This window comes from Diabrotica undecimpunctata, chromosome 4 (genome assembly GCF_040954645.1).
Source record: "Diabrotica undecimpunctata isolate CICGRU chromosome 4, icDiaUnde3, whole genome shotgun sequence".
NCBI lineage: Eukaryota > Metazoa > Arthropoda > Insecta > Coleoptera > Chrysomelidae > Diabrotica > Diabrotica undecimpunctata.
Window position 1 is genome coordinate 157,656,208 of NC_092806.1, and position 15,583 is coordinate 157,671,790.

The following is a 15,583-nucleotide window of genomic DNA, read 5'->3' on the forward strand; positions in this document are numbered from 1 at the left end:
TATAGGTGTTGTAAGATTATTATAATTTTTTTGTAATAAATGAGAAAACAGCTATGTTTATTATTTTATATATAAAAAGGGCTTTGATCAAATATGATGTCGACTGTATCGACTATAATCCTAAATTTAAAGAATAAATGCGAAAGCAAAATATACATACATATCCGTACATGCTGAACTTAACCATAAGCGCAAAAAGGCATCAATATATCACAACTAATATCACAAATCACAAGCCAGTAACAATTTACGAAAATAGCTTGCCGCAAAAACAGTAAAACACCAAAAAATTCACGATATCGGGCGGTAATATCCACGTGATGTCATTCTCGCTTCGTCAAGACCGATTTTCCAATGTTTCCAAAATAAATTGCACTAATTTTTTCGGTAAACAGGTCGAAATCGACCGCAACTGTCTACTCGACCGCGAAGTTGGACAATTATTTAACGCGAAATTACAACGTAAACAGAAATGCACTTTTTCGATTGCGATTTCGAAATCGAAACGGTCGGTGTAAAGTTGAACCTGCGATACAATAACAAACTAACGTTTGGAACATTAACAACATCAAAAGAAGTGAATGATAATGAAATTGCTGCTGGTATTAATCTGTATGATGTCATTAGCACTGGCGCGCGCTTTCAATACTTACGGGATACGTATTTGACATATAATTAATAGAGATAAAAATTTTGCATTAAAGATTATGTTCTTATTCGTGTATATATAATGTATATAATTATTTGTTATTAGATTGTCACACATATAACAATTTCCCATTTATTGACAGTTTTAAAATTTAGGACTTGCTATATGGCATATATAAATTTAGAGAAATCCTCGTATAAATACAATTATTAATATCTACACATTATTTTTATAGCAAAAAATGAAACAAAAAATCGACATTCATAAACTAAAAGATCCCGACATTGCAAATGTATACAAACAGCAAATAGAAGATCAAATAAGGACAGAAAACTTAGAAGAAGAAGAAGAACCAACCATTAACCAACTATGGGCAAATATACAAGATATTGTGTTACAGAAATCGGTTGAAATATTGGGCAAAACCAAGTCAGAAACAAGAAATCATTGGTTTGGTCATTAGTGCGAAATGGACACAAATATAAAGAACGCAGCATATCAAAAACACTACAAATCCTCAAACAATAGCCGTCGAAAATTTAAACCACGATTAAAAATTTGTAAAGACACTAACGGTGAAATTCTACATGATAAAAACTAAGTTGATAACAGATGGGCACAACATTTCAGCGAACATAAACAATATTAAAGGAGTTTACAACATAGACAATCAACAAAATCTACAAAGTCAACTACACAGTGACCACCCAACAAGAGAAGAAGTGTCAAATGCTATTCTAAAACTCAAAGACAATAAAGCCCCAGAAATCGATGAAATCTGTTCAGAAATGTATAAAAAAAGGTGGTGATCAACTTTTTGCAGCAATCCATAAACTAATAGTATTTATATGGCAGAATGAATTGTTGCCAGAAGAGTGGGTAAAGGGTATAATATGTCCGTTGCATAAAAAGGGTGATCAACTGGAGTGTAAGAACTATAGAGGCATTACTCTTTTAGCATCTGCGGATAAAATCTTCGGCAATGTATTGTTTGAAAGACTTAAACATTTTACAAAGGATTTACTGCTGGAAAGTCAACTACACACAATCACATAAGCAGATTCTAGAAAAGTCTATAAAATATAACATAGATACACACCATCTCTTCGTCGACTTCAAAGCAGCCTATGACAGTGTGAAAACAACTGCATTATATAATGCAATGGTAGACTTTGGGATCCCACCTAAGTTAGTTAAGTTGACCCAACTAACAATGCAAAACGTAAGCTCATGCGATAGAATTGAAAGAGAAAACTCTAAGTTCTTTGACATTAATAATGGTCTAAGACAGGGGGACGCGCTGGCGTGTCTCTTCTTTAATATTGCCTTGGAAAAGGCAATCAGACAATTAAATATTAGAATGAATGGAACTATTAATAGATCGGCGCAAATTCTCGCATTCGCGGACGATATAGTTATAGTGGGCAGAAGTATGAGAGACATGGTGCAGTGTTTTACAAAGCTTGCGGACGCGGCAAGTGAATTGGGAATTGTGGTAAACAAGGAAAAAACCAAATATATGTTGGTTTCTAAAAACCCCCGAAATATCCAACAAATAATTCAAAATTAACAACCATACCTTTGAGCAAGTCAAAGAATTCACATATCTTGGATCGCTAGTAAACGCAACAAACACGACAAGCGACGAAATAAAAGGACGCATAGCAATAGCAAACAGAACTGTTTACGGTCTCCAGAAACATTTAAAAAATTAAAATAAAAAACGTGCAGTAAAGCTCAATATATACAAGACCTTAATAAGACCGGTTTTGATATATGGGGCTGAATGGACCTTATCTCAAAATGACGAAAGACTTCTTGGTATTTTTGAGAGAAAAATTCTTAGAAAGATTTTTGGCGCCGTAAATGAAAATGGGCTATGGCGTCGAAGATACAACTTTGAACTATATCAGTTATACACCGATCCAGATATTGTGAAATTCGTTAAAGTGCATAGACTTAGATAGGCTGGACACATTGCTAGGATGTCAGATCACGAAGACACGAAGAGATTAACATTTTCAAAACCAGAGGGCACAAGAAGTAAAGGACGACCATGAAGGAGATGGATTGATGATGTGGAAGAAGACCTACAGATTCTAAGGGTCAGAAGATAAACTAGGAATTTACGTTTTTGTAAAAAAGTTAAATTCGATAAGTGGCAAGGAATTCATTTGTTATCGTAATGATTTTAACAACCAGACCAATTTGTTATTAAAACGTTTTGAGTTTCGAATTTTTAATTGTATTAAAATTACATTAACACCAACATATGCTGCAAAAGTCATGTTTTAGTGCAAGATGGTCGTAACCTACCAACTCGTGCTGTTCAAAGAGCCATTCAGCGGTTCGATCAAGATGGTAACTACACTAGGTCAGAATCAGGCCGTAGGAGAGCCACATCTGCAAGCGATGATAGATTTTTGGTTTTTTCGTGTTGAAGAAATAGACATCCAACTTCAATTGAGCTGGAAAATCGCCTGAACAAAGTCCGACATGTGGATGTAAGTAGGTGAATAGTACGAGGACGACGTCATGAAGCGAATTTATTATCCATAAGACCACCCCTATAACGACAGCTATCAGTGGAACACCGCAGAGCTCGATTTGCTTTTGCAAGGGAACAAGAAAATTGCAATTAAAGATTGGAGTAATGTTTTGTTCTCGGATGAGTACAGGTTTTGTTTGAGGTCACCACATGGCCGTACAAGAATCTGGAGAAGACAAGGATAACGACACTAAAACAATTAAAACAATTCGTGTTCAAAATATCAGAACACAAACAAACTATCTACTCTTTCTTCAGAAATTTATGAATTATTTAAGGCCAAGACCGCTCATCTATTAAGTAACAACTGTTAAGACGCTTAAAAATAAGTAATTTCTTTACCTAACCTAAAATCGATCCACTACGCCACTTTTTAACCCAGTTAAAAGTATGTACCTGTAAATTTACAACCCCATCTAAATTTTAACATACATGTGCCACATATTTTTGAAATCAACTCTGTTTATTTAAATAATTAGTCACCGGGAGTAGACGTGGGTGGCACCGTAGAGGGGAAACAAGCGGTGCGAAACAAGTAATTTTCGTGTTCTTTTGGCATCGTGCATCACTTTCGACTAGAGATAAGCAGAAAAATGCAGGTTCAGAAATTTGATAAGAATATAAATGTATAAGTACATTGTATTACGAGAAGTACCGTTTTATCGTTTTTCGTTTACAGGTAGGAGTAGGAAAAAGTTACGATCGAAGACATAATAGGTTGCCTCTTAAAAGTTGGGGAAAAGAAACTAACCAAAAGGTCGAACACTGTCGAAGATGTAAATGGAGCTCTTCGATGAATATCACCCTTAAGATTTTTTACAATTTGTTATAATTATGTATATAGTAAGAGCCATTCTATACCCGACAAATCTTTTGTATGTTACGACAATGATATTCAAGAGCATGTGTGTTAAATCGTCATTTAAGAATGAAATTTATATCTCGTTTAACCTTAGAAAATGTTGTCATCGATATTTATCCATAACCTAATAACCATCGGCTTCGGTATTAAGTTTAACATTCAATAAAATATCAATAAAAACAGACAATTGACCCTAAAACATAATAATTAACGATGTGTGTTATTCATGTAAAGAAGTTTATTATTAAAAACGAAAGACAAGAGATTTGTACTTGAAGAATGACCGGTTTAAATGATAAATATAATTAAAAAAGAAACATTAGGTTTTTAGTTATTTGTTGACATAAAAAATTGGTTTTGCGCAGAATTATCAGTAAGTATGATCTAATCTTCTACATTTAAAATAATAAGTTTACTTCAACCTTTAATTGTGGATTATTCCCATTTAAATGATAATTACTTTAAAATGCCACAAGAAAATAGCTTCAGGACAATATTAATCTTCTAATATGACTGATCTGAAAATGGCAAACGTGACCGTGCCGAAACGTCGTCAAACCAATGGTTTTTATAAAAGCCAAAAATGTAATTACTGCTTTGTAGCACTTTAAAAATTCTGAAAAAATTCTGGAATATAGTTTTGGTGATCGTACATCATATATATCTTGGCGATCTTTTTCGATCGATCCATATTTTTTGTTAAAAATTAATTTCCTGTAGTCGGTCCTATACCATATACCGCGAAAAAAATTATTAAAAAATCTTTTATAAAAGGTTTATTTAGAAAAAACACTTTCGGGATATTTCACAGAACGTTTTCGGAACAAATATTCCATCTTCAGTGTTTTTGTTTACCGAAGACGAAAAAAAAGAAGATAAAAAACAAAGTTACTTACAGTTTCTGAAGAAAAATACTTAGAAACAACATTTGGACACAAAAACATAATGTTCTACGCAATAACAACATGATAAATTTACTATAGATTAATAAGAAAATAATAAAAAAACGTATTAAGTATTGACAGATAAAAAATTTATTGCATTATGACGTATCGATGTGAAATTCAAACGGTGTGGGATGATTATAAAAAGATATAATGCCATATATTGTATTTTAATCATGTGAAACATTTCATGTCCAGAAAACATACAAAAACCTCTAAGAGAATAAACAAATTAGTGCAGTATGTAGTACAGTGCGTATCTGTGACTCTATCTGAGAACTAGGAAGAAGCTGTGAAAGTCCCGATGACGACTCAAGAAAATGAGTCGAAAGTTCGATGAAGATTCGATCCCGAAACTGAGTAAGTTTCGGTAGTAAGTTTTTTCTAGTAATTATAAAGTAACAGTAAAAAAGAACAAAGTAACATATAGATAACATAGGTAAAATGAAAAACAAATTCACAGAAAGGAACGAGAATTTCAAAAAATAATCTATAGGACCAACGCGAAGCAAATCGTAAAACCGAGAGAATGAAGCAGAAAACTTAAAAAGCATACGTTATTTAGAGCTATTGTGGATCTTCAAAATATATATATATATATATATATATATATATATATATATATATATATATATATATATATTCGTAATCCTAGAGTAAGATTTTACTGGGCTTTAACACAATGTGTTCCAGCAGCAGAAAGAGCTTTTTGAAAATTTATTGTGTGTACAGAACGAAAAGTGAGAAGTTTCTTGTTACGTATTGATCAAATTTTATATTATTACATAATTCATTTTTCTCTAATCGTCAAGCGGAATAGACCGAGCTCCTAATAAATAACCTTTATAGTTTAACTAATGAGGATGTGACAAAAGAATCCACTGGTCTAATTGGATAATTTGTCTTTGCGCAATTTAATTAAGGAATGAAGTTTGTGTATACGTTTTTGTAGAGTATTATAAATCGACCCTCATACGTTTTATAGACTTAGTAAAAATATTTCACTATATCCAATTGAAAGATGCCATATATTTCCTCAAAAACAAAAGAATACCGTATAATTCCGACTAAGAAAAATATAAATATCGACAAAAAACCAAATGTAAACGGAAATAACAAAGCAGTATGGCAATAAAGTTCTTACCATTCTATAATGGCTGCAGATGGTGAATTGATTTATCACATTTATGGGTGGAAAATATCGTTAAAGACGTCCTGTAATATGTGCCTCACAGTTTATTCTCTTATGTATTACGCGAGGAAAAAGGTAGTAACGAATAATTGGGGTACCTACATCGAGTTAGAATCTATGGAGAGGGCATCACGTGACTAAAAACGACCTCACTTCGGCCATATTGTTTTGACACTTTTGACAGATCGTATATGTTTGTTTACGTTTGTTGATTTTCGAATATTTTTAGTTTTATAATACTTTTATAGAAACTGTAATAATATATTGTGATAGTGCATAATAATGGTTTCTTGTTCTCAACGTAGTTGCAGTAGCAGAAGCAATGTTAATAAAAAATCTTCAGGAATAACGTTCTACAGGTTAGTATACAAATATGTAAACAAAGTAATGGCCCGTACTTCAGAGAATAAATTAATAGTATGTGCCTGTATTAATTTATCTTTAAATATAATATATCGTGTTTTTAGTGTTTACCGCGGGATAAATAAATCATAGTTTATTAAAAATGTATTGCACTTTTTTAGATTATGATTAAATCTTCTGAATAACTAGTCATATTTTTATAGTAGTTTTAATATTATTGAGTCCGGCCATGATCCCATAGCCATATTGGTATCATCGTTAGCCACGCCTACCTACGCCGTTTTTAATACACACGTTAATATGCTCATAGCTTCTCCATAGATTCTAACTCGTTGAGTACCTATAACCCTGACCTATTCCAAATTTATTTATTTTTTCCTTAATTTTTACTTAATACGTCGTTTCTTTTCGCTTTTGTAATCACAAATTTGAATTGCATATTTTTCTAACATTTACAAACATTTTATTTGCAGAGGTAAACATCTAATATTACGGGGGATACATGAAAAGTTTCTGAGGTATAAAAATACCAGTGATAAACTACCATCCTACCAGTGATAAATGGGTACTTTAATTAAATTACAATTTAATTTACTCTGAAATAAACTAAAGGTTATTACAGTATTTCGAAATTGTGTAGTGATTAATTTGTTTCTAAAAAAATTATCTGTACTGTAGCATTTAAAATCGCCTTGTATTTATTAAAACACCGAAAAAGTATTTTCAATCCTTTTGCATCGCTGGAGTTGATAATAAACACATTTTAAAGTTTGTTTATATGTCACAGATGCATATTTCCTTGGTATTCCTTTGACCGAGATGCCGCTTTAGGATATTTTGCGCGTCAAATAAACAGAATATGTTCGTTTATGTTTTGTTTATACCGAGTTGAGTGAACGAGTTTTGAAGAGAATGACAGCACTCTCAGTGAGGCCGTTGTCAAAGGCAATTGGTTTCGGTGTTAGTCCGAATTTTTCTTCTAATTCGTAATGTTTTTTCGTTTTTCGTCTTTTGTCATGGAAAAATGTGCAGTATAGTAGCAGTGTGGAGTTTAAGTGCAGTTAATGATGTTTGGAAGAGTTTTTGAAGAGAAAATATGCGGCGTGGGTAGTCTTAAGAAACCGGCAAATTTGATGGTAGAAAAGTGAAATATACTCGAAAGTATGTGACAGTTTTTGCAAGAGTAATCACTGTTTTGTTTTGTGCCGTCTCTCACATAAGGGATTTGAAGTACGCGTTTCCAACAACTTTAAAAGATACCCACATGGTTCCATTGCGCTTGAGTTTGCGACTCGCAAGTTTCAAAGTTAGCGTCCCAGTGCCGAGCTTCCACCCTCATTTTGTTTGTCCCAGGTCATTCCAGACTATCTTTGCAGTGTGAGATGCATTTGTTTGTGTTGCAGTGAATTTGAGTCCAGTTCCAATCCCAGAACTTTTAAAGGAAAAATCAACATTGAGTGAAAACCAGGTACCCTTCTTTGTTACATTTTTTAAAAGGAAAAATAGACATTTTCCATCAATAATTGCTTTCATAACAAGTTAGGAAATTGTAATAAGTAAAATTATAAATGTTAGGGATTGGCTAAGCTGTCATATTAATTATTCTTAAAGTTTTGAAATTTAGTATTGACATGTGACAGTTACCATTGTTTTCTTGACATCTGGTACATACCTAGCCATAAATTGAAAATTCATTTTGTTTTTTTTTTTAAGGTTAAACTCTATGCATAGTTCCATTTAAAAAGATATTTTTCATTTGTAATAATTTATTTCTGCTACAAAATATCGCCCATTGACAATTATAAGTTCTTCTAGTATCTCCAACTTTTTTATATTTTTTAGGAAAGAGAAGCCTTTCTTCCACCCAGCAGGAAGATTCTTGTAAGCGGCGTCCTTAGTATAAATAGCTTAAGAACCTTCTTGTGTTGTGTTTGTCCAGAAGATCCGTGTAAGTACCCCTTTTGTTTCATTTTTGTAGTTACCTCATTCCAGTCCTCTTGTGTCATTCACTTATCTACGACCCAGCTCTTTAAAAAAACCCTGAGTAGCCGTTCGCAAACGTTTCGGTTCGTTTTGCTTACCCTATCTCCACCCCAGTGATTTCTGTCCCCAATTTTCAACCCCCTATAATGATCCCAATGTGGTAGGCAAAAATAATCGTTACAGTACTACTTACAACATTCTCGTAGTCTTCTGCAAGTGTTTCGTCATCAACAGGTAAGAAGGCATAAACGCGAAAGGAGAAGACCGAAAAAAAACGGTTAGATGTTAAAACTGATATTCAAATTTTGACGATGCGAACTGGAGAAGAAAAGCAATAATCAGGAAGTAATGGAAGAATATTTTAAAGAAAATTGATGTCACAGTTCTTGAGGTATTTTTATTGAGATAAAGACCATTCCAGCATCCTCGTGGTATTCTGCAAGTGCTTTATCTTCATCAATGTTTATGAAAAAAGGGGAAACGCAGATGGAAAAGAACAAAAAGCACAAAATCGTAGAAGACTCAGTTTTTTTTTTTTCTGAAAAATGGCTTTGGCGGAACCAATTAGCCAGACTTGTTTGTGTTTATTGTTACAATCGATTGAATTTTAGTTATTATTGATTGCAGATTCATAGTCAAATGTTAGTACTACATATACCTAATATTTTTATGCATACATAAATTTTGTTTTGATATATTTTTATTTTCTTTTTTTATTCTTTTATTATTTTCTTGTTTTTTTTTGTTTTCTTTTTTTTTTGTTTTGTTGCTTTTTGTTTCTTTTTTGTTTTTTGCTTTTTTTTGTTTTTTTTTTAATTTATTTTTTTGTTTTTTGTTCTTTTTCTATTTTCTTATTTCTTTTATATTATTTTTTTTACTTTGTGGTATACTTTTTTTTGTTTTTTTTTTCAAATCATATTAACAGATTATGCCTATATACTATTTACAACTTATATTTACATACTTTAACATGTTTGTAAATGCAATGAAGAATTTCCATATTATTTGAAAATATTAAAAGATTAAGGATTGTTGGAAAGCCACAGTTAGAATGCAATGTTGGTCTTACGGCGCGCAGCGATGCCGTTCATGTCGGCATAGTGGTAGGTGTATGGTAGTTTGGCGATAGACTCAGAAATCAGGACTGTAAGCGATTCGTTTCAAAAATTTTTAAATTCACAACAGATACTGGCAACGGCTCCATGATGTAGGTACTTTCATCCGCTTGCGTAAATGAAATAGAAGTGAGCTCTCATAGTTTTTGCCAACAAGTTTTTGGTCTAATGGCCAGTAGCCAAAGCGACAAAGAGGCATGTTTGCTTTGCGTGGACAATGGGGATTATAACTGATTCGCTTCTCCTAATGACTTCATAATGATCTTTATTTATCAAAGAATGTGTTTACAATGGAAGTTATTGAAAATTGATAAATATAGATAAAATATCGACAATGAGTTTTTGATATATTTTACCTTTTTATAGTATTTTTCTTCATATTATTGTTTAGTTCGACAATGTAACTCTCTTATTTATACATCGGTGATTGAATCATGCTTTAGTTGAAACAATAATGATAGTCTTTTATACAACCGTAGGCAATTGATGCGTGCGCGTATATTCCAGTGCTATGATTCTTAAATCCTGTCCTGATGCGCCGCTCGGGGCAAACCGGCAACGTGGTCTGCCGTTCTCCCGTAAGAAATACATTGCTTAAGTTACTTGCACTGCATTTTAACTGTGACTTCTACTATAGAAGATATTATACTCCTATTGAAAATTATTCCAATCATTGGTTAAATATCCGGGTGTCTTCATTATTGCATCATGCTAATGGTCTTCTTCAACTGACATAATAGCTTTATTATCAGCAAATGTTGCAGTTATATCATCAAGATATAGAAATATCCATGTTATATAAAGGCCAGTTCTAATACACTACCTTGTGGTACTTTGGTCTTCATGTACCGAGTTCATATGTCTCTTTCTACCCAACAAGACCTTTATTATTTAAACCTGGTGTTAAATTTGCCCTATTTTCTTTGTGATTGTACAAATTTGCTTTTTCTAGTGCCATTTCTAATTTTCTAAAAGATTTTTTGATTTATTGGCGATAGCACACATTCTGCTATTATTTTTGAATGTTTGATGTCCAAATGTCTTTAACGACAGCTAAAAAACTTTTCACCTTGTCCTGGTACATATTTCCAGAGTTCTATAATTATAAAATAGTTATTCAAATTAATTCCAACGTTTCTTAACGGTTGCTGAATGTTGAATATTGAATCCGATACATATTTAAATAAAAACCATCAAATATGCACATAATATTTGAAGTATACAATAACATTGGTTTTTGGTGTCCTCTAAAGCGACTAAAGATGAATCATACAGTTCTGATTACAGCATCTGCATCTCTGAAATTACCATAAGAACAACTGTGTCATTTCTAAAATACGAAATGACGCAACTGCAGACTTCTAAAAAAATTCTTAATGTGTTTAAACCCACATTAAATATTTTTTTAAAAACAAGAAATTTATTTACATAGTTGACTGCAGATTATTGTTTATAACGTAGAATCGCAGAAACATAATATATCTTACATGAAGGTGAATTTTTATCTACCAAATTTATGGCTACGCTAATTCCATTAAAGTAAGTTTCCAGTAAGTTTTTTTGTTTTCCATTTCTTCTTCAATATCTAGAGATGCATTTCCGAGATTTAATTGTAAATCTATCACCACCATCGTATGTCAGTTATCTTTGCGGAAAATCTACGATTTTTATATTCCTATAGCTACATACACCCGCTAAGTTTATAACATCTATAAAATTCAACAGCAAGTGTGCAACTTCATGAAAAACCTAACGTGTTTCCATTGGGAAGAGGTGTTGGACAAGCGAGACACGATGTCACACTAGCTCTTCACAGCAGTTCTAAAGTATACTTTCAAAAAACTCAATTGGTACAAGACCGGAATACATATCGACAGAAACCGCTTAACAACTTCGATTTTTCGACGATATTGTGATAATTGCCGATGATTTATACAAAGCCAAAGTAACGCTAACTGAACTTTCACAGACAACCAAAACAGTGGGATTAGAAATAAACAAAAGTAAATCAAATTTTATGACAAACTTGGTTATCGGAGGAACAAGAAAATTAGAAAACAACACCATAGAAGAACTTACATGATACAGATATCTTGGTTATGACTTAAAATCAGCAGACACAACCAGAAAAAATAAGAACAAAGAAGAATTGGTCTAAGTTGGGCTGTATACATATTCAATACAATAGCTGAAGGACATAAATTCACTCGTGGAATCCCTATGAGTGCACTGCCTGCTACCAGTTATAGAATAGAATAGAATTTATATCGTGAATGCTTGAGTTTGAAGAAAACCTACATACTTCCAGTTGAAAAACAGCCCCAATGTTTCATGTCAGCCATTCATCGATTATTCGAACATTAAAACAAAATAAAATGCATCTATATAAAATAATACCAACTCAAGAACTCATGAAAGACGACTTTGATAGGAGAATGTATGTGAAAAAATGATGGCAATGTTTCAACAGAAACATGTTTTCTTTTTTCTTTATACTTCACAAGCATGCTAATTGTCGCTATTGGTCTAGGGAAAATCCTCTCACTGGATTAGGAAAGAACAAACAATAAAAGGTTAATGTATGGACAGGAATTGTTGGAGATCATATCATAGGACCCTTTTCCATTAAGAACAATTTGAATGCCGATAATTATTTAGCACTTTTAAAAAATAATGTCATACCGACTTTTACAAACATATCCTGATCCAATAAACCCACAAGTTCCAACGAATATGACATACTTTCACCAAGATGGAGCACTACCCCATTACCAAATCAATGGTCGGCAGTGCCTCAACTGAGTATTTCAAAATCGGTGGATAGGGAGGCGAGGATCGACGGACTGGCCAGCATGATCTGATCTGACTCCATTAGACTTCTTGTTATGGGGATATGTCAAAAACATTATATACAAAACTAAACCGCACGACTTAGCTGATTTAAGAAGACGAATAACGCCTTAGATTAGATCGGTCACAACTGAGATGTTGAATGACGTTAGAAGAAATGTCTATTTAAGATTAGGATGTTGACAAAACATTCGTTTTACTCAGATAACTCTTATTTTTTTATTTTATGTTACTTTTTGCAACAAATATGAAAATAATTAATATTTCCGAAGCCGTTAAACATGGGTATTCTTAGGACATTGCACATAATATTTGTCTAGAATATTCTGAGGAATCCAAAAATTGAATATACAGGGTGTTGTAGTACAATTTGGTATTGACAACTACTACATGACACACCCTGTACGAAATGATTTTATTTCAAAAAATGCGCAACTTAAATACCAATCGACGTGTCAGAGCCTTTTTTTAAAACGCCCCTAGTTATTTATTATCGAACTTATTCCATTTGGCTGGTCCACTCTGTAGACATATGTAGACTACAAGAGACGAAGAAAAAAGGAAAGGGTCAAATTGTGATGGATGACTTTATAATGATTTAAAGTGGAGTTGCAAAAGAAACCAAAGCTAAAGGAGGTCGCCCAGTTAGTACAAAGAAAACTTGTACACCAAGTACAAGAATGAAAATATATCTCTGAAAGAATAGTTAGTGTAAAAGTCAAACTGGATAACAAACCTCTGAATATGATAGCAATTTATGCACCTTAGAATAACAGTGATACCATCACAAGAGGAAACTTCTATGAAAGCCTTCAGACTGTAATAAACGAGACCCCAAATGACGAATATATAATCATTATGGGTGATTTTAACGCCCATATTGGTGCTGACGTAGTATCAGGGATAAAACAACGATATAAAGAGAATGTCAGAAATGTAAACGGAGACTTTCTGACGGACGTCTGCAGAATAAACGAAATACGTAATAATATTACAATACATTTTTCAGTAAACTGTTATAGGCGAGCGGTTTACCCCTATATAAGCAGAGCATCAACCGACTAACATTCTTTTTGCATTTCTAATACACCAAACCTTTTTTATTCGATTCTATATATTTTTCCAAGATGAAATATGAAAGATGTTATTAACAAATAATTTATACAAAAAAGCAATTTCACCGAATTGTTTCGGAATCAATTTTTTAGGTGTATCTCATCAAAATAAACACTTTTTCTCTCTTGATAATTTTTGGAAAAATGCTTTTTTTTCGAATTATTTGCATTTTTTTGTTGAAAAAATGCCTTAATTAGTGATTTTTGGGATTTTTTTTCTAAAAAACTACTAAATGAATTGCAATTTTACAAATAGCTTTATGATCTTTAAACCGTCGAGTACAAATTAGAATATTTTGACAAGGATAAATGGTTTCTATCTCGCTAAAAACGTGGACCCAAATATTTCGAATATGCCTTTCGAGAGTATCCCGCTAAGCGTGTACAGCGGTTGAGGTGCTGTGGGCGCTCGAATCTTTTCGACTTTTTTAATAATGTAATATATATATATATGAAAAATATCTGATAATTGATTAAATGAAATTTTAATTTTATTTAATACTACGTAGATAAGTAAATACTAGGTTACAATTGATCCATTCTTGATCCATTAACCCATGGTTGGACAATGGAAAATAATTGTTTCGATTTTAATTATTTTGAAGGCGAAACTAGTTTAGATATGTTACAAAAGTATTTCTGCTCATGTACCGGAAAATGTTCTACGAAAAATTGTAATTGTATTTCCTATAATTTATAATGTTGCGCAGTATGTGCATGTACACCAGAGAATTGTAAAAAATGTTAAAGACGACTCTATTGAAGACAATGAAATCAGCTTATTAGATGGAAATCCTGTTGCTGTTGACGAAAATTTTCAAATTATTGACAATGAAAACGATGTATAATTAATATTATATTTTAATTTTATATTTTTCAATGAAAATTAATTATATATTGCTTAATGTATTTCACTGTAATAAAACATTCAATAATATAGTCACCACGTATATTAAAAGAAAAATTACATTATTATAGCATTGTAAAAAATTAATTTCAATTGTTTTAATTATAATATGTCTATATAAAAATAATTAGAAATATCTTTTTTTGTAATAAATTGTACGTAATATTTGTATTGAATTAATTTTTTAAATTTAAACAAATATTTCTACGCGCCGCACGCCTGTATCGCCGCAACCGCTGTACACACTTAGCGGTAGACTGCTCGAAAGGCATATTCGAAATATTTGGGTCCACGTTTTTAGCAAGATAGAAAAAAATTATCCTTGTCAAAATATTCTAACTTGTACTCGACGGTTTAAAGATTATAAAGCTATTTGTAGAATTGCAATTCATTTAGTAGTTTTTTAGAAAAAAAATCCCAAAAATCACTAATTAAGGCATTTTTTCGACAAAAAAATGCAAATAACTATCAAGAGAGAAAAACTGTTTATTTTGATGAGATACACCTAAAAAAATTGATTCCGAAGCAATTCGGTGAAATTGCTTTTTTGTATAAGTTATTTGGTAATAACAATTGCCGGCCCACTTGTAAAAATTAAAAAAAAATACATTTCATCTTGGAAAAATATATAGAATCGAATAAAAAAGGTTTGGTGCATTAGAAATGCAAAAAGAATTTTAGTCGGTATATTCTGTTTCTAAGCGTCTTTTGAGGGGTAAACCGCTCGCCTATTATTAGAACTACGATATATTCCATATATAATAGCATCGAGAGGCCTTTCACACATTTGTTTTACTGAAATTTAAAGTCTGGAAGCGGTTAATTAAAGACCATATATTAGCTGATAATTTTTTCTACATGCGTTGATAACGTGTAATCAAATCAAGCGCATAAGATATATTTAATTAAAATTTCCATTATATACGGTAAACAAATAACAACTCATTATACCTTATCACTAATTCGACTATTTTCTATCAACAAGTTGCAAAATGTTAGGAATATTATTATCCTCAAAAGTGCACTTTCTTCTCAATTTCTGACCATTATCGATG

The 15,583-nt window shown here is 32.1% G+C and overlaps 1 protein-coding gene across 4 annotated transcripts in view; it reads right to left on the minus strand.

The window, feature by feature from the left end:
• Nucleotides 1–15,583, minus strand: part of dia (diaphanous related formin 1) — a 109,851-nt gene that overhangs the window by 82,242 nt on the left and 12,026 nt on the right. The window contains exon 1 of one of the 4 annotated variants that reach the window (XM_072530721.1): nucleotides 161–552. The exons of the other annotated variants lie outside the window; for them this stretch is intronic. Coding sequence (XP_072386822.1) covers nucleotides 161–187 — 27 coding nt within the window. The 5' untranslated portion in view covers nucleotides 188–552. Of the gene's footprint in view, nucleotides 1–160; nucleotides 553–15,583 lie in introns of those variants that run through there. 4 annotated transcript variants of the gene reach the window in all.